Here is a 20722-nt window from a genome sequence, read left to right as displayed (position 1 = left end):
TTAAACAATGAGGTTAAAAGTTCTTAATATAATAAAACTAAAATAAATATAGATTAATATATAATTCGGAAGAGTAGAACTTAAAATGACTATCAAAATAAATTTTTGGAAACTAATATAATCTCATAATTTTGTGAAAAATGATAAATATATTATATAGATTAACTGAACTGTAAAAAAGATGAAGGAAAAGAAACGGTAACACGAACCATCGATAAATTAAACTAATTAAATCAAGAAAACTAACGTAATATTAAATAATTAAATAAAAAAACTCATAGAAAGAGGAAAATAGATAATCACTAAAATAAAATGAGGCACTAAAAATCCAATGGATTAAATAAATTAATGTAATAAGTAAAATAAATATAGAATATATAATTTGGATAAGGGAGCTCAAAATAACCATCAAAATAAATCCTTAGAGACCAAGATATAATCTTCAAATTTTGTGAAAAGTGACAAGAATTATTAAATCAAAGAAACTAACGTAACATCAAATAATTAAGTAAAAAGAGTACTCATAGAAGGGAGAAAATAGATAATCACTAAAATAAAATGAAACAGTAAAATATCCGGATAATCACTAAAATAAAATGAAACAGTAAAAGATCCAATGCATTAAACAAATTAATGTAATAAAAGTAAAATAAATATAGACTATATAGTTTGGATTGAAGATCTCAAAATAATCATCAAAATAAATCCTTAGAGACTAATATATAATCTTCAAATCTCGTGAAAAGTGACAAGACTTAATCAAACTTTGGGGAAAAAAAAAAGAATAAGCCATGTAGAACCGCAAGACGGAAAAATTAAAAATGAATTCAATGTTTTCAATGAATATTAATGCTCATATATTAATAATCAGTAATTAAAAATAAAATAAATATAGACTATATAGTTTGGATAGAGGATTTCAAAATAACCATCAAAATAAATTCTTAGAGACCAAGAAATAATCTTCAAATTTTGTGAAAAGTGACAAGAATTAATCGAACTTTGGAAAAAAACAAGAAGTCATGTAGAACCTCAAGGCGGAAAAAGTAGGAATGAATTCAATGTTTTCAATGAATATTAATGCAAGAATAAGCCATGTAGAACAACAAGACGGAAAAATTAAGAATGAATTCAATGTTTTCAATGAAAATTAATGCTCATATATTAATAATCATTAATTAAAAATAAAATAAATATAGACTATATAGTTTGGATAGATGATTTCAAAATAACCATCAAAATAAATTCTTAGAGATCAAGATATAATTTTCAAATTTTGTGAAAAATGACAAGAATTAATCGAACGTAGGGAAAAAAACAAGAAGTCATGTAGAACCGCAAGACGGAAAAAATAGGAATGAATTAATGTTTTCAATGAATATTAATGCTCTTATATTAATAATAAGTAATTAGTTATAATTATTTAAGATAAGCAAAAAAATTACAAGTTAACACATATAAGAATACAACTTATTAAGCTAGATAAAGAAGGGCATACATGAAAATTGTGAATAATAAGTAATTAGTTATAGTTATTTAAGATAAACAAAGAAATTACAAGTTGACCCATATAAGAATACAACTTGTTAAGCTAGATAAAGAAGGATATATAGGGAAATTCACAATTGGAAGTTGTATATTTATATGTAAGTAGATTTGTAAAAATATTAAGCAATATATTCCTGCTAGCTGTTAGTCAAATAGCTGGGGCAAAAAAATTTATTCGAACAGTCTGTAGCTTAGCCAAAGTTTGATGATTTTGAATAGGAATTGAATCATGTTCAAGCCGATTCGAAAAGATCAACAAGCGGCTAGATTTGTTGATGCCCTTGGCAACAACCATATGTTTATTCTTCTCCAATCCTTGACAAACTAACAAGTCAGGAGATGTATCCGTCTTGAGAACTTTTGAATTACCTCTAAAAGGATACTGAAGAACAGATATCTTTTGAAGCAAACTTATGTTTCTTACTCCATTCCAATCCCAATTATATATTCCATAAGTTTCATCAAATCCAACGACTCCATCTCTAAGATAATAGCTCCCAGTAAGTGTCCACAATGCCCAATCCACATCTAATTCAGCTGCCCACCCCAGAAAGCAATTCAAGAACCTGTTGTCATTGACATTAGTTCCCCTCATGTCCACCCCAAACTCACTCAAAAACAACGGATACCCTTGGTCTATCAAGAAACACGCCTCTCTCTTAATGTCATTTACTATTTCCCCGCATAATTGGTCCGGGTTTCCTGCTTGCCATGCGTTGCCGTCTGAGAAACCATACCAATGAAGCTCAAATACAGTCTTGTTGGTGAAACTTAAGCTAACTGGTTTCTTATTGAGAAAAGAAAGATCCCTGTCAAATTTCAACCCTGATAAAATGACAAGAACATTTGGGTTTGCTGCGTGCACTGCTTCTGCTCCTTTCTGCATGTACCTATCGATTATAATGACATGAACAAAACTTTTATTATCAAGATAAGTAAACAGTCAGAAAAATAGTTTTGTTACAATTTTCTGTGATGGTTTTGTTTTCAATTTAATATTCAAATGGAACCATTCTCGGTCAAGCAACTGAGTTCCTTAGCGTAAGTTTACAAAGTTTTTGAACTTTTTCTTTCACTTGCATAATGAGGAATATCATGTGAACCATATTCTTGACACATTGTGTTTGTTTGAATCGAACATGTTCTAATGTTACATTTAGTAGTTGGGGACGTTACTAATTAAATTCACCTAGTTGATATATATATTCTTCAAATTTGTATTTGTATAATAAAATATACACCTGTACCAATCATTGACATTCTGTTTAGGGCCTCTGAGTTCATTCCTCAAGCTCATTGCAACTACATTCTTGGTGCCATTGAAAATGGTGGCAACCTTGGTTAGGCCTTTGATCCACACGTCCGGGTCAAAATACACGTCTCCGAAGAAACCATTGCCATCAAGCTTGCTGCAACACCATCCGGGCTTGCTCGTGTGGTTGTCCAACACGATCATCACATTGTTCTTCGCAAGACTAGCCACCACTGCCTGAAATACCTCGAATTTTAACATCAGGTGATTTAAATGCAATAATATTATATGGTGATCTATTAATCATGAGTAGATGAGAAAAAATCCTTCGAATTGCGTTCAAATCAAAAAATTTACGGCTGTAAAAAGGATTTTGGGATATGGGTCTCTTATAAGTTTAAATAGTAGCCAAAATATTTAAAGTTTACGTACAGTTAACTAAAAATATGTGATTAATCACAAATATAATTTTTTTTTCAAGAATATTATTTCCAAACACACCGTAATACTAGTCAACTAGCTGAGTAAGAATATGTCTACATCGTAATAACTCTAATTGCCCGGCATTTGCTCATTTTTCTTGGTTATAGGTCACCATCCACTTACATCTTGAACCAGTCAAGAACATTTATACTTTTATATGCTTGCACTGAAAAAAAAAAGTTAATTTAGCGACGGTTTTAAATATGGACCAACAACGAAATCGAACAACACAATAATCGTAATCCTAAAAAAAATAGATCTTCGCCAAACTGCATACTTGTCTGTAAAATATATTGTCATCTGTTGAATGTTGATCATGTATACGTATTGACTAACCTGATAGGCACGGATGAGAGTAAGATCAATGATAGATGGATTATTTTTCTGAAAACCTGAGATGGAACCTGTTAACCCAAGATTCTTGAAAGATTGTCTCACACTAGTAGAAGCCAATGTCTCATCAGTAAACAAGAAGAGTGGCCATGTTAGCCTCACACAGTTAAATCCCATGTCAATTATTTCTTTAGAAATAACATCCACAGGTTTCTTGCTCAGCCCTTCCGCCACCACCACTTCTAGATGTGACGGCCAGTTAACGCAGGCGAGTTTCACGCGATGGCCAGATTCATCCACGACCCACCGCAAGTCTGTGGAGAGTGGCTGTGCCGCCACGAGAGCTCCGGTGGATAACAAGAAAAGTTGAGTGACCAAAACATAAAAACAGAGATGGAAGAACATCCTCGTGTTTGTTTTTTGTTCTTTTGGATCAAAGACTTTTGGGAGGGCGTCGAATGTGTAAAAACAATGTTGTTCATATATTAGTGGTGTAAGTTCATAAACGAGTTTTTTAAATGTGGTAGTCATTTTCGAAAGCAATGATGTTATTCTATCTGTTGTATAATATATAATANTTTTGTCAATCAATGATATGCAATTTTTTATTTATAATGTTGTTTGATTATTATTCTCTTTCATGTAAATTGACAAAAATTTCTACTGGATGCTTTTACTTTCCTAGCCACCTTTAATTTATTAGACACTTATACTTGATAACATATAAACTACACATTATTATCAGAGGTGAACAAAATTTCGGTTAAACCGAATTAAACGACCGAAACCTAGTCAATTCGGAAATTCGGTTCGGTTATTTCAGAAATTCGGTTTTCAAATTAAAAAAAATTCGGTTATATCGATTAATTCGGTTCGGTTCGGTTACGGTTGTCAAAATTTTGAAATCGGCTAACCGAATTAACCGATATAATAAATACTATTATTTAATAAATTTTTATTATTTATCAATTTTAATATATTTTTAATTTTAAAATCAGCCCTAATTCTAAAGAAAATTTTGTGATGTATGTGATTTTATGTTTTTATACATTTGTGTAGATTGTAGTGTTCAAAAAAATTACATATATTATTAAAGTTAAATCACAAATTCTTTTTTTAAAACTAATCGGTTAATTCGGTCACCAACCGAATTAATCGATTTTAATTCGGTTCGGTTTTCATCGGTTATGAAAATTAATTCGGTCGGTTCGGTTATTGCTAAATATTTCGGTTCGGTCCAGTTATGACTAATTCGGTTCGGTCGGTAACAGAACCGACCGAATGCTCACCCCTAATTATTATAACAATCTATCATCACATCAAAAGTACTGATGGATTGATTTAAATAAATATTGATTAAATGTTGTCATCTATTTTCAATTTATAATAATAATATTTTTGACAATAAATAATCTTTTTAATGACTCTTATGACATTTATTTTAACATTTCATATTAACTCATAAGTATAATTAGCACAATCAAATTACTAATGTCATATCGCTATTACTTTCAGAAAAATAATATATTTAATTTTTCTAATTGTTTAAATATCTTAACGGGAACATTTGAGTACCCTTATCTTGAGAAAAATTCATTGCATTTATAAAGTTTGAACGGTAAATATAACTTTATAGTATACATTTAATTTAGAAATTGAATTCATTGTATGACAAACACTTCTTCCATTTCTATTTTTTTGTTACCCAAAAGAGTTAATATTTTTTCTCTTTTATCTTCTCCAACTCACTGTAAAAAGTTATAAAAAATATTTATATCTAGAAAAAAATATTTTTATTTATTTTTTTCTTTTCTATATATTTTTTTTATATGTGAGAATATATTCTACTTCATTGTCTCAATTGTCATATATCTTTACTATATAATTTGTGTACATTGAAGATGAATAAATTCATTTTGTAGTTTTTTATTACCTGGACTTATGTTGATATATTAATATATGATATACACAGATATAATAATTTTCAAATTCAATTTATTCACAATGATTGTTCATAACAAAGGCCAACTCAAAATAATAAAAATTAGGATTCATAATTATTTTGAATATGATATAAAAATAATACGTGGAAACTTTTTTTGACATTTTAGTTGCAAAATACAATGATAAATGCATGTAAATGCGCATTATTTAATTGTGGCAATTATAACTTTATTTAAATATATTATTTCACTCAATGATCAAAATNAAATAATCTATCTCTTAATAATTGCACCAATTGCAATCAATGAAAATCAAAGTCGTGATCTTGGTTTTGATACCAATTGTAGGCTCAAGCGTTTACTGTTTTATCAAAACCTATAGATTATGGTAACAGTGCAAATCAAATATCTTAAATAGTACAACTGCTCAAGCACAACATTTCAATTACTCTACCCAACAAGGTCAATTATTGTACCCAACAAATTAGTTTATGCAAATAACCTTTTACTATATTATATGAATTTATAAGACATTTGAGTAGAATATATACTTGATATTTTACATAAATTGTACAGAAAAAAATCATTTTTCATATATATATATATATAGCATGTTGACAAAATCCCGAAACCCAAATTGAAAGTTGAATTGATACATTCATATTCATCATTAAATTTTACTATTTAATTTTAATAGATTTAACATGTTTATCCACTAAAAATATTGAAAGAATTGTTTATACAATTTAATAAAAAAGACAAAGTACATCATTTTCTGATTCCAAATAACGATCACATTATTATTACGTTACAATGATAAATAAATTATTATTTTTAGTTTATCATCATAGTTTTTACCTCAATAAACACATTTTCGAACGTAAGATGTTAAATTTAATATTGACATTAGATAATTATAGTATTAATTCTAACATTCTTTTTTTATTCTTCTCAATACATTACTTTTTCAGTTTTCTATCTTCAAATATATTAATCTATTTATTATTGTATACAAAGTATAATAATTATTTGGTTAATTGATCACATTTAAGATTAGATATTTAGAAAAAATTCTAATATATCTTTAAAGACCAATAGATGATGAAAAATTAAGAAAATGTAGAACAATATAGTGCGTAAACTTTCGCTTTGTACAGTGACAAAAGATAAGGTGAGACCAAGTGAGATACTTAGCCCATTATAATATTTTATTAACCGACTTTGTCCTTCGTTTTTACTTCATTAACTTTGCAGTGTGACTCATTCAAGCATTAACTTTTTATGTTTTTAGTACAGAGTGTCCTATACTCTCTCACCGACTTCAATCTTTAGAAGTCGGTATTAGTAGCTTATATGTAATAGACAATTATTTAATTTTTATTTTCTGTCTTTTGATTAATTGTGTGTTTTTTAAGTTCTACCTAATTCATTTTTAGAATTTTTATTGAGTTTTTATAATCATGATTATAAGTGTTGCACGCATACAATATAAAATTAATATATTTTAAAATGTTAATATTAAAGTGTCGAATAAATGTATTAAATCATTATTTAAGAACTTTTAGAAAAATAATATACGTCATAATTAAGATTTAAAGATTAATATACAAAAAAAGAATTGCGATGAATATCTTATAAAATAAATGGTGTTAGCTCAAAAGGACTAAATATGATTATTGTAAATGAATTTTTCTTAATTAATTAGAAAATTTTCAGCAAATACGCTGAATTAATTAGAATGTTTTTAATATAGTATGTCGATAAATGTTTTTACATATGAGTTAGTGATTGAGTCCTTGTGAACATTTTAAAAAAATGTGTCTTTAGTTATAGTAATGTTGTTTTATATTTAAAATATTAAATGAAACAAATTATCAAGATAAAAAATTAATTAGGAAATTCAAGAATATGTGATTACTCAATTAGTTTAATTGACACGCTCTTTAGTTTGCTGATTTAATAGATGTTAAATCCACAATCACTGAGTTTGACAAGAATTATTGTAGAATAAAATACAATTATAATAAATTACTTGATTGTATATGTAATAAAATTTTGTGTATTTCATATATGTTTGATTTATTTCATTTATAAGGTTGAAATTTTATAAATTATGATATAAGATTTGTTATACATCTTAACATCAATAAATTCACTAAAAATTTATATATTAATTTCTGCTACCATATTATTCTGGTTTCGTCCCAGACTTTTGTTTATTCGTTTGTTTGAATTTATTATTACTCATTTTACCAAGACCCATAATATATCAAAAATGAAAGTGAATATTAATTTAAAGAGATGATAATATTTATATATTGTAATATACATATTTATCCCTCACAATACTGATAAAACTAACTTAAAAATAATATGTTGACGAACATATTATCAGGAATCGAAAAATACAACTCAAATGTTAACTTTGACACTCAATTTTGAGTGACTGCCAAAATGTCTCAACAGCCCACAATTTTTGGACAAGATAGTAACATCACAATTTTAAAATCAAACTGATATTTTTCATTTTATATCAAGAATTCATGATTGAAAATTGATAATATTATATATATAGATATTTAATATAAACTCGTGCGAGCTCATTTAGGCTCACCTTTAAATGAGTCGACAAAATTTCAACCCAACTCACTTAAACTGTTTGGCGGTGCAAGCCAAACCGACAGACCTAACCCAAATTGACGGCTCAAATCACAACGATCTTTTACAGTGTTTTATTTAAATAATTTATAAATATAAACTACAAAAAAATTTCGGTTGCAAAAAAATTTAATTTAAACACATAAATTCTAGCAAACTGTCACATGAAAAAAACTAAATCATTGGATTAAAAATAACATATTATAATGTGAGTATGCATAAAAAAATCAAATATTAATTTACATAATGAAAAGATATCATTGGATAAAAATAACATATTATAATATGAGTAGACATAAAAAAATTAAATATTAAAAATCACTTATATTTAAAATATGAATAAGGAGAATAAAAACACTTAAAATAAGTAATTAATGTAAAGCAAACAATTAATAAGGAGACAAATGAAAATTCACATGAGTAGACATAAAAAATTAAATATTAAAAATCACATATATTTAAAATATGAATAAGGAGAATGAAATGACACACTTAAAATAAATTAAATATTAAAAATCACATATATTTAAAATATGAATAAGGAGAATGAAAAGACACACTTAAAATAAATAATTAAGATATCATTGGATAAAAATAACATATTATAATATGAGTAGACATAAAAAATTAAATATTAAAAATAACTTATATTTAAAATATGAATAAGGAGAATAAAAACACTTAAAATAAGTAATTAATGTAAAGCAAACAATTAATAAGGAGACAAATGGAAATTCACATGAGTAGACATAAAAAATTAAATATTAAAAATCACATATATTTAAAATATGAATAAGGAGAATGAAAATACACACTTAAAATAAATTAAATATTAAAAATCACATATATTTAAAATATGAATAAGGAGAATGAAAAGACACACTTAAAATAAATAATTAATGTAAAGCAAACAATTAATAAGGAGACAAATGGAAATTCACATATAAAGACACACACACACACACACACACACATATATATATATATATATATAATATTTTTTATGAATTGAGTTGGATCATATATTCATTTCATTAAATTGATCAAGAAGACGGTTTCACAATGATTTCTGTGTTCTGAAAATAGTACAAATTTATGGTGTGTGGATATTTTTTTTAGAGAAAAAATTCGATCATTTAAATAGAAATCATATCAGTGTACATATTTTTCGATAGAAACAGAGGGATACCATGTTGAAAATCCATACTCCTATTAATTATGCATATATGAACTTGATTTGCCGTGCGTGCTCAAAACATTTAGAGAGTGTTTGCAAGAGTTAATGCTTATTTTGAAGCAATTCATTTAGAGATTATAAAAAAGTGATTGAGGAGCAAAAATGATCGGAAATAAAATTCCAAAACTAATATAAGCTAAATTTTGAATATTTTGAAAAAAATTGATTGAATGCTTAATTTTTGATAAAATGAAACAACATCCTTAATTTATATAACACTTAATATTTATGTAATTACGATTCAGTAGGTCTCTTGTGAGACGATCTCACGACTCTTTATCTGTGAGACGGGTCAACCCTACCGATATTCACAATAAAAAGTAATACTCTTAGCATAAAAAGTAATACTTTTCATTGATGACCCAAATAAGATATTTGTCTCACAAAATACGACCCGTGAGACCGTCTCATACAAATTTTTTCCATTATGATTATATTTTGTATCAGAAATAATTTATCTTGTTATAACACGAGTGCTTGAAAATTTATAAAAAGATTGATAATTTAAAAAAAAAATTGACAAAATTTGTATAAATTCACAAAATATGTTAAAAAATTTGAAATGAAAATTATAAAAAATGTAAAATACTGTTTTTAAAAATAAATTTTTGTAATAAAATATTATTGGAATTTAATAAATTCAATAAGAAACTCTTAAAAACTTGTATATAAATAAAACATTAAATTAAAAAATATCCAAAAATATTTATAAAAAGACTTGAATCTAAAAGAAAAATATGGTAAAAATAATTGAATATAATTGTGGAATGTAATAATTTTGTATGAGGATATAATTGTCAAATTATAATATAAAATTATTAAAAACGGTAAATTTGCTTTAAATCCCTATACTTAAACTTAAATTTACATTCAATACCTGTGTGAAAAATTATTTGTTTGCACTCTTTGAGCTCAGTGTCTTTTTCGAATAAAAATTGGTACAAAACATTAAAAATATAATATTAATATATGATATTTGAGTATTAGTAGTTTCAGATATGATAATTTTTGCTTAAAATTTACCGAATTTGAAAGATAAATATGTAAGCTCTCTCAAACACTACTTTAGATTCAAGAATAATTGGATTAAAATCAATCAACTTATGAGCTATTTCAATTCTTATTATTTACATTGCGCAAAGTAAAATTCGAAGATGTCAATATAGTTTCATAATTTGAAATTCGTAGACTAAGTTATAATTTTCGATTACTTATTATATATGTTCTTTGGAGACACATTATTTATTATTATTATTTGGAATGAATTAATTATATTTTTCATTTAATTATTAATATATATATATATATATATGGAGACAAATTATTTATTATAATTATAATAAAACAACAAAATTACCTGTTCGGAATAAAATTAATAAATATATTTAAAATAATAATAAATTTATTAGCAAAGAAATGAGACTGATCGGTACCTAGTTTGTTCTTTGGGCAACTTTTTTTCCTGCTGTTTTGCTGGGCTCAATAGATTGGCCGGGTTCCGTTCGATTTCCTACTCAAACGTTTACTTCTTAACTTTCGATCATCATCTTCCCTGTCAATCAATCCCAATTCTTCTCGTGGGTATTGATTTTTATTTTTGTGGGTTACTTTACCCTAGGCCCTCGCAATATCCCGATCTTTATTGTTGCTATTTTTGTTTTGATTGTTTGTTTGGAGTTAAATGATGTACCTTTCGTAGTGGGGGCTTGATATTTCTGTGAATTGTTGTGTATATTGTTTTGCTTGATATTGAATGATGTCGAGTGCCGAGGAAAACGATGTATTGAGCGATGTCGAGGCAGATGATCCGGTGCATATTGATATTAAGACACCAGAAAGTATATCTGTGGAGAAGTTTAGGGAAATTCTTGCAGAGCTTGATCGTGAGAGAATAGCTCGTGAGGCTGCTGAGAATTCGAAAAATGATATCCAAGTTTCGTTTAATCGGCTTAAGGTGTTGTGCCATGAGGCCATCAAGAAACGGGATGAGTGCTCACGGCAGCGTGATGAGGCTGTGAATGTGAAGGAGGAAGCTTTGAGGAAATTGGATAGTGTCAGTGAGGAGTTGAAAGAAGAAATTAAGTTGAAAGAAGAGGCATTGAGACAAAAAGATGAGCTTTTGAAGCAGCTAGAGGAGGTAGAGAAGGTGAGGGAGGCGACAAGGGTAGAAATGGAAACGGGGTCGTCTATGCTTGTCAGTGGCACCGAGAAGATATCAAGGAAAGTTAGTAGTTATAAAGATTTTGGAGGGAATGGGTTGCCAAAGTCTAATAAGTATTCCGGATTGCCAGCCGTGGCATATAGTGTAATTAAGAGGACAAATGATATCGTGGAGGAGCTTGTAAAACAGATTGAATCAAGTGTCAAAGCAAGAAATGAGGCTCGGGAATTGGTCGACCATAGGAATTATGAGATTGCCATCGAAGTTTCACAGCTTGAGGCAACAATTGGTGGGTTGAGAGAGGAAGTGGCGAAGAAAAGTGAGGAAATTGAGAATTTGAAACAATCAATAGATGAGAAAAACGGGAAAATAGCTGAATCGGAAAGAGAATTTTTTGAGAAACATGAGACAATAGAGAGTGAGCTGTCAAGACTGAGATTATTGGTGAGCGAGTATGAATTGAAAATGGAGACACAAAGGCCGTTGTTGATTGATCAATTGAATTTTGTGTCTAGTGTCCATGAACAAATGTGTAAAGCTATGAAAATTGTTGATGCTAAAAAATCATCAGAATTGTCTGAGTCCTTATTTCTTGCACAAGAGTCAAATGAGGAAAATATTAGAGCTTCTTTAGCCGGAATGGAGTCCATATATGAGTTGAGTAAAATTGTTGTTGAGAAAACAAGGGATTCAATAGAGTATAAGACTCGTGAAGTGAAAAGTCTGAGTGAGACTATTACACAATTAGTAAATGAGAAAGAACAAATTGGCTCTTTATTGAGAAGTACATTGTCGAAGCGAAGTTCAGTTGACTTGTCATCTAAAACAAACCAACTGTTTAAAGTTGCAGAAAACAGTTTGAAAGAGGCCGGTATAGATTATAAGTTCAGCAAATTCCAGCCTTCTAAAGAAAAATTGGGTACTGGCGAGTCAGAGGAAGATGAAGTATATGCTCTGGTACTCGTATTTCTTAGCATTAAATTTTGTTTTCTTCTTGCTTTTCTTTTCCCGTTGTTAATCATTATTCTACGTGCAGGCCAGTGCACTGGAGAATATCATTAAGCAGTCACAGCTTGAGATTATCGAGCTAAAGCATTCTGTGGAGGAACTGAGGTACCTTTGTTCCAAAATTTTACAGTGCCATAGCCATCTTTTTTTCCCTGCACGCGTAAATATAATAGGACTGTCCACTGAACTTTCGAATTGCTATGATATGATCAAAATATCGACACAATATGCTAGTCGTTATCATGACAATTATTTGGATTTTAACAAGCAATATGTTGGCCAATGGAACAAGGGCTATTCTAGCTTGTACTACATTTCCTGGAACATTTTCCTACATCATTCAAGGATTCAAGATTTCGACTAGAGTATAATGCATATGGTCTTCACTGATCTTAGGAACTCCAAAACTCTGACTTACCGGCTATGCGTCAAAGATAAGCTGACTAAAAATAACTGAACTTAGTGAACACAACCATGTAAAGTTTTTGCTGCAAGGACATACAAACAAAGTTAAATTTTTTTGGTAAAATGAGCAACGCATTGTATTGCTAGATTTTACTTTGATATTATGATAGTATTAAACAAGCCTTTCCTGACTGTTAGTATTGTGTGAATTCAATGATGCTGGGTTAAGGAAAGAGTCAAGTTTATACAAGGAGCATGTAGATGCACAAGCCAAGGAACTCAATGAGTGGAGACATCGTGTGGAAGAACTCGAAGAGAAGGAGCGAGTGGCAAATGAAAATGTAGGTCACAGGTTCTATATCCTTGTTGACATCAGCCTCTAGCAATCAAAGTTTTTACATCCTATTTAATTTACGATACCCTGAAAATGCATAGATTTGATACTTTTCTGCTGCATGGTGTGCCTAGGTTGAAGGGCTTATGATGGATATTGCATCTGCAGAAGAAGAAATCATGCGCTGGAAGGTGGCAGCACAGCAAGAAGCTGCTGCTGGTCAAGCAGTGGAACAGGAGTATGTCGCCCAGGTATCCTAGAGGATAAATGATGAGCTAGAACAACTTAATCTATGTTAACTTTAAATCACTTTATTTAACCGTGCGGTTGAACATCTAAGAGAGAAATTGACGTGAAAAAAATTGTATTGCTCTCTAAGATGCCCAAAATTTTCTTCTTGAATGCTGACAAGCAAGATTTTTTTTACAATCTGAATTGGAAGTTCTCCTGTATCTCCTTATTTCATTCCTTTCAAGTTTCATGTGTTCTATTTCTTAGACATTTGGCCATGAGTGTCATTTTTTAAGATACTTCGAGTAGGACAAACTAGAGGAGCAGCGATTGGCCGGTGTAGCTCTCTATATATGCAATAAAATGTGGCATATTTGAATTGTATTAATTAATTATTGCTACCGATTATAACTTTTTGTAGAATGGCAAATATCCACTCCTCACTCGGTACCCAAGTCATCGTCCCGTATTTGATCATAATTAGATGCTGTAAATTGAAGCAATTATTCGATAGGAATTGTTAGAGGGCAATAATTGCTCGCACTTTCTCTTGTAGCTATGCCACAACGATGAAAATGTCTCAATCATGGTGTTCGATGTAAGAGATTAGAATTCCTCTATTACGATTTTAGTTACGTCGTGCGAAAATAATAAATATTCATTCATATTCTCATGTCACTGAGTCAATTCAAACTAGTGTTTCGTGGTTCTGTAGTTGGCAGCAGCACGTCAAGAACTAGAGGAGGCAAGGCAAGCCGTAACCGAGTCAGAGAAGAAACTCAAATTCAAAGAAGAAACCGCAGAAGCTGCCATGGTAGCAAGAGATGCAGCCGAGAAGTCATTGAAGTTGGCAGATATGAGGACGTCCAGGCTAAGGGATCGAGTTGAAGAACTCACACGTCAATTGGACGAACTCGATACACGGGGTAACTCAATAACCGGCCTAAGCAGACCTCGATACATCTGCTGGCCATGGCAATGGCTTGGTTTAAATATTGTAGGCTCACATCACTCTGAAACACATCAAGAATCTGCGAATGAAATGGAACTCTCTGAACCCCTTCTTTGATTCTCTTTCTCCCTTTATCCTTGTTGTGTTTTTTCCTTCTCTTGTTTTTCGAGTTAGCATTCAAAGATGTTGAATGATCAGACTGATGTTCTCTTTAGTTGATTTTAAAGGAAAATATATATATATATATAGGCAGGATATATATATATATAGGCAGGAAAAAGCTTAGGGGTATTGATTTGATAATTGTTAATGTTTTCATTTGCAATATATTTCACTTTGATATTACTAAAAAATGGGGAAAATATATTAATTGATTTTGATTTTGTTTTTGATTTTATATTTGTGAAATAATTAATGTGACATCATACATTTATCAGAACCACATAAAAAAGTAAAAAAAAATGTAAAAATAACTAAGATAAATACTAAAAATAAATTTATCATCATAAAAATCAAATTCACTATTAGAAAAAACATACAAATCAAAATTGCAATTTTTTCCGTAAAAAATGCATTGGTATCACTTAACATATTCTCAAAAGGACAACAAATGTATTCTGAAAAGTTGATTATCAGTATTGAAGTCAATAAATTCATGATATATGCTTGATTTTGTCTAGTATACTATTCGCAATGTACTATGGATTTCAATTTATCGATTATTCAAAAAGAACAGTGGACAAAATAGAATTGAAGGGACATGAAACATTAGTTTTTTGCTTACTTCTGGCCTTCCTTTTTTGACTCTAAAACACTTGAGATTAATTTAATTATGTGCAAACAAAATATTTTGTTTTAATCTAAGATCACTTTCCAATTGGGATTCTGAGGTTTTTTTTTATAAAAAAAAATACATTTTATTTGTTGGCTACAAAATTGAAAATTGTTAGCCTAAAGAAACATGGATAGAAAGCCCATGATACAAGAATAATTGATCCACACCTATTATATGCAAAAATTTGTGTGAGACGGTCTCACAGGTCATATTTTGTGATAAGGATATCTTATTTGGGTCATCCGTGAAAAAGTATTACTTTTTATGCTAAGAGTATTACTTTTTATTGTGAATATCGGTAGGGTTTAACCGTCTCACATATAAAGATTTGTGAGATCGTCTCACAAGAGAACTAATCTATATACAATATGATAGAAGTCGGAGGTGAAACCAAGTAACTGATCTTTAAACCATGAACGAGATCGTATTGTACTTATCTGTACTTGAAGTGGGATTAAGTCCTAAGTGTCGCCCTAATTTGGCCATTTCATAGCTTATAAAAAGTAGGACAACTTAATCAGCAGTTTCAATTTGACTTCGAANTATATTCGGGATTGGACCACGTAGGATCGAACGATGTAATCACTTCTACGGATCGATAATTTTCTCGAATTATTGTTTAATTTTTCAAAATATACGGAAATTAATCTTGCACCACATACATAAATTTTTTTTAAAATGCATGGTTTGATCAAGTAATAGACGGTGATTATTAGTAATACCCTATTAAATCAGTTGTGCTTTTTATTTGGAATTGTTCAATTGATTTATTTCATAAGAGACCATCTCACACATCACTTTTATCATACGAATCTTTTATTGACCTAATCAATGAAAAATATTATTTTTATGCAAAAAATAATATTTTTTATTGTAAATATGAACCGAGTCTAACTGTCTCAAGGATATAGATTCATGAGACGGTTTCATAAAAATCTATTCTTTATTTAATATAATGAGCTAAAGAATATGCTAATCAAGTGCTTTAAAATTTGACTACTTGGCCATTAATTTAATTAGTAGTTTAGAATGATAAGCCACACAAAATATTATTTAATTCTATTAAAATATTGAGTTTTTAACTATACTTTAATGTCCTATTTCATATCCTTTCTAACATTCAGCTAGACTGAATATACGAAATTATGTAGGAAGGGTATTTATAGAGGTAGGAGGGATTGATTATCTTATATGAGTAGAATTCTTGTTATGATATAACTCTATCTGAAATAAGAAACATCATGCAGTCAGCGACCACAACAGTTAAGATTTTTTATGACGGTTAGGACTCTTGTTTTATCTCGAGGAAATTTGATCGAATCTCGTATTTATCAGAGTTTCTCATTTATAGACGAAGATGTCTTCATATTCCTTAGTCGCGTTAGAGCTCGGACTTCCCGACTACATTAGTGGGCTCGAACCTCTAGTATACAGTGGGGAGATCGACCCTATTAGAGATTTATAGGCCCGGACATATGAGTTCGGACTTTTGGGCTCGGCCTGATCTTATTGGGCTGGAGCCAATTTTAGGATGGACTTGGATCCTAGCAATTTCAGGAGCATCAAGTTTATATTGTCTTAGTCTATTAATAGTAATTTTTTATCTGAGTGTTGACGTGATACAAAAAATATTGACAGGCCACTGGAAAAATATTGATGTAGCAACGGACATTGTTGACTGTAGATGTGTTTTGATGAAAAAAAAGTGACTAAATTTAAAAAATAATGCAAGTCTCAATAATAAGTATGTGTTTATGTTAATGATTAAAAATTTAATGCTGCTTAATTATAATGACTTTATAATCAATTAAAGCGAGGAATGAGATAGAATGAGGAATGTAATATTAAAAAATCGACCTGCGAAAGTATAATCACAATTAAAAGGAAATCAAAAAATAAATAAATAAAAGAAATGAGAAAATCCCGCTTAAATATTTAATGTGGTCAACAGATGACGTGTCAAGTTTGACCTCTTCATTTTCCAGATCTGTAAAATCGCCAGACCCATTTATTTACCCTCTCTCTGCACACAATTTATGTTTGAAGGATCCTTCGTTCCCCCCGCCCCCTTTCTCCGTTTTTTTTCAAATTCATGTTCGCGATTTGGAAGGACATCGAGTTCACGTATGTATTTCTTTTGGTTACTCTGGTTTTGTATCGATTTATTATTTTCGGTGTGTTCTTGTGTTTATGAATTTAGTGTTTGATTGAATTTATGCGTGCTTTTGTGGGGAAAAAATTGGTCTTTGTGTTGAAAGTATTAGCTTTTTGATGCCGTTGAGTTGTTGGGTTTTTACTGAATCATATTTGTGTTCGATTTCGTGCGTTCTCAATGTCATGGAAGTGAAGAATTTTGGTGACGGGTTTAGTGTGAGAAAGATTTGTTGAAAATTGTACGTTATTCGATACCTGTTTTTCGGATTGATTGTATTTGGAGGCTTTCCTTTAAGAATTGGCAATGGATGATCTTGAGATTTAGCCTTTTGTGTATATAAACTTCAATTTGATTGCTCGGTTGGCTTCATTTTTCTTCAATTTTGGGGCTTGAAATTGATGATACTGGATTGCCTTGACCTATATGTTGATCGGTTTAATTTGTTTTACAGTTTGTACGCTTCAATTTTGAAATGTTGAGGGAAGAAGAGAAGGATCCAGCATCAGTCGGAAGTTGGAAGTCATTCTCAAGGTCAGCTTCATGGACTGAACGCCCTCCAAGAAAGTCACATTCTAAGCAGCTATTGAACAGCAAAGCACGGGCATGTTTGCCACCACTTAAGCCTCTTTCTATCATCAGACCGACTGTCGAGAATTGGCCCAAAGCTGGGTCAGATGATATTGGCATATGGCCAAATCCTCCTCCAACTCCTGGTTCAATGACACCCTGTGGAAATTTAACTTCAGAACAACCGCCTCGAGAGTTTGATTTTCAAAGAGAGAAGCTAGCCTTTTTTGATAAGGAATGCTCAAGGATATTAGACCATGTATATTTGGGAAGTGACGCGGTTGCAAAGGATCGCGAAATTCTCCGCCAGAATGGGATCACCCATGTGCTGAACTGTGTGGGTTTTGTTTGCCCGGAATATTTTAAGAGTGAACTAGTGTATAAGACACTTTGGCTGCAGGACTGCCCTTCTGAGGATATTACGAGTATTCTCTATGATGTGTTCGATTATTTTGAAGACGTTCGAGAACAAGGGAAGCATGTCCTAGTCCACTGTTGTCAGGGAGTATCTCGATCAACCTCATTGGTTATTGCATATCTTATGTGGAAAGAGGGCAAAAGCTTTGATGATGCATACCAGCTCGTCAAAAAAGCCAGAGGAGTTACAGATCCGAATGTGGGATTTGCTTGCCAACTTCTGCAGTGCCAGAAACGTGTGCATGCCCTTCCCGCAAGTCCTATGTCTCTGATTAGGATGTATCGAATGGCGCCTCACTCGTCATATGACCCGCTTCACCTTGTACCAAAAATGTTGTGTGACCCGGGTGAATGGAGTCTTGATTCTCGGGGCGCATTCATCATTCTCATTCCTTCTGCTTTATATGTCTGGAGCGGGAAGCATTGCTCCCAAATGATGTCAGATAATGCGATGGCAGCAACAGCTCAGTTTATTCGTTATGAAATGGCCAAGGGTCCGGTTATAAATGTCAGAGAAGGTGAAGAGTCTTGTGAATTTTGGGATGCATTCAACTACGGAAAGGGTTTAACAGGGGGCCATTTTGTAAAGTCTGAGGAACAAAACAGGTCGGAGTCTGACATGGTGGCGGAAACTGCTCCTCCATGTCTCAATCAAAGGAAGTGTTCCGAGTATGATTTAGACTTCGAAATATTTCACCGTGCGCTTGGTGGCGGTGTTGTACCACCTTTCCCATTATCAGAAGCAGGGTCAGAGACACGTCTTCCGGCAAGAGAGAATGATTGGAACAGATTGAGGAGAAAGCTACCAGCAATATAGGCAAGGAATTGATCACATCTTCAAAATTGAATCCTAGTACCTTAAAAACATGCAATGCACCGGATTCCATTCATATCTGTAAAAAAATTGATGGCTTTGTGCCTCCCACCGACATTTCATCGTCTTTGAATAGCCAATGCTATTCACCAGAATCATTCGCTTCCTGTGTAGCTAGCAGCAGCTGAGAAAGTAATCGCAAAGATATGAGACCTCTCTATTATCCCTCAACGTCACGCTAACCGTCATCCAATAAACTGAATTCCAGTTCAACATCGCTGTCAACCTCTGATATTTCGGGCTCATTCAACTTCTCCCCCCATCATCCAACTGTTCTGACTCATCGTCTGTATCTGCTCAGTAATCTCCCTATGCACCTGAACCCCGAGATACCAATCCTTGTAAGAATGGTCCTATGGAGGAAAGTGTTGCCTCTGCAGATGGGAGTACCGGTTTAGATTACAATGTGATTTCGCCTTATAGCAAGATGATACGACTGACTGACTGACTGACAAAATAGCTTGAGCAGTTAACTAGCTTAGTGTCCCCCAGTAGCCTTGTTTGCATAGAAATGGAGATGCATTTTGGCATCCTTGAATCTGTATCTGTTAGTTTACTTCATATATTTGTGCCCATGATAAGTTCTAGCTCAAAATTGGTGTTTTTTTAATAAAAAAATTAATGTATAGTTAGCTATAACGTTCCCAGCTCTAATCTGAATGGCATGTTCTTCCGTTGTGCTCAGGGATGATCCAAGAAATTCAGCAAGAGAGCCGAGCACCCTTTGGCCATCGGACCGCCCTCGCCCATCAAGGGGCGATCATCCCCTCAGCGAAGAAAATTACAATGTTATTGTTAGTTTTTCTAATATTTAAATATAGGCTTTTCAATAATTATAAATTTGCAATTTCTTGCCTCATTGTGCCTTCCCAGTTTGAAATCTTGGTCCGGTCAGTGCCCACGATTGCTCCGATTGCTCCAATGAAAAAACAATCTAACGGGATTTCATAAAATGATTCAGATTTGAGGATTTACGAAAAATTTATCATAATAATGTCCATGTTTATTTTGAATTAAATTCACGACTTGTAATCTCGGAGACTTGTACTGTGTTTGCTGCGCAGTCAATTGTGTAAAGAACCAGCATGATCGAGAAACTCTTTTGCCTGAACGTTCTTACTTTTTCTTTTCTTGGTTTTATAATTTACGTTTTTTTTTTCGTTTTCTTCATCTTGGAATTCTCAAAAAGAAGTTTCGACTGTTGACTTCAAATTTTCTGAAACAATTACTAAATGTCAAACACGTGTCTTAACTATAATTCCTGTGGAAACTGCTCTTGTCATTACATGGGAAACGAAAACGGAGAAAGAAGAATCAGTTTAAAAGAAG

General features: G+C 31.3%; 2 protein-coding genes and 1 pseudogene across 2 annotated transcripts; 2 read left to right on the top strand and 1 right to left on the bottom strand.

Moving 5' to 3' along the window:
- Positions 1 to 1657: 1657 nt before the first annotated feature.
- Positions 1658 to 4150, bottom strand: LOC140990757 (glycosyl hydrolase 5 family protein-like). Its single transcript, XM_073460605.1, has 3 exons — positions 3620 to 4150; positions 2790 to 3037; positions 1658 to 2438 (listed from the first exon to the last, which is right to left on the bottom strand). Exons 1-3 carry the CDS (start codon positions 4145 to 4147, stop codon positions 1697 to 1699), a joined length of 1518 nt encoding a protein of 505 aa, XP_073316706.1. The 5' UTR covers positions 4148 to 4150; the 3' UTR covers positions 1658 to 1696.
- Positions 4151 to 10872: 6722 nt separating this feature from the next.
- On the top strand, positions 10873 to 14798 carry LOC140989895 (uncharacterized protein At3g49055-like). The gene is made up of 5 exons (XM_073459405.1): positions 10873 to 12572; positions 12652 to 12728; positions 13258 to 13369; positions 13497 to 13613; positions 14309 to 14798. The coding sequence occupies exons 1-5, from the start codon at positions 11208 to 11210 to the stop codon at positions 14660 to 14662; spliced, it is 2025 nt and encodes a 674-aa protein (XP_073315506.1). The 5' UTR covers positions 10873 to 11207; the 3' UTR covers positions 14663 to 14798.
- Positions 14799 to 17408: 2610 nt separating this feature from the next.
- LOC140990027 (protein-tyrosine-phosphatase MKP1-like) lies at positions 17409 to 19842 on the top strand (annotated as a pseudogene).
- Positions 19843 to 20722: the final 880 nt, after the last annotated feature.

Source organism: Primulina huaijiensis, chromosome 12 (genome assembly GCF_012295235.1).
Source record: "Primulina huaijiensis isolate GDHJ02 chromosome 12, ASM1229523v2, whole genome shotgun sequence".
NCBI lineage: Eukaryota > Viridiplantae > Streptophyta > Magnoliopsida > Lamiales > Gesneriaceae > Primulina > Primulina huaijiensis.
Note: the sequence above shows the minus strand (reverse complement) of the source record. Positions and strands in the feature narration are given on the sequence as shown.

What these genes read in the sequence shown, in the direction of transcription:
- LOC140990757 (XM_073460605.1), bottom strand. Translation starts at nt 4,147, where the DNA reads ATGACTACCACATTTAAAAAACTCGTTTATGAACTTACACCACTAATA. An exon ending in CTCTCATCCGTGCCTATCAG is followed by an intron (nt 3,038 to 3,619) that starts GTTAGTCAATAC and finishes GAGGTATTTCAG; the next exon opens with GCAGTGGTGGCTAGTCTTGC. An exon ending in AATGTCAATGATTGGTACAG is followed by an intron (nt 2,439 to 2,789) that starts GTGTATATTTTA and finishes TATAATCGATAG; the next exon opens with GTACATGCAGAAAGGAGCAG.
- LOC140989895 (XM_073459405.1), top strand. Translation starts at nt 11,208, where the DNA reads ATGATGTCGAGTGCCGAGGAAAACGATGTATTGAGCGATGTCGAGGCA. An exon ending in AGCGAGTGGCAAATGAAAAT is followed by an intron (nt 13,370 to 13,496) that starts GTAGGTCACAGG and finishes TGGTGTGCCTAG; the next exon opens with GTTGAAGGGCTTATGATGGA. An exon ending in AACAGGAGTATGTCGCCCAG is followed by an intron (nt 13,614 to 14,308) that starts GTATCCTAGAGG and finishes GTGGTTCTGTAG; the next exon opens with TTGGCAGCAGCACGTCAAGA.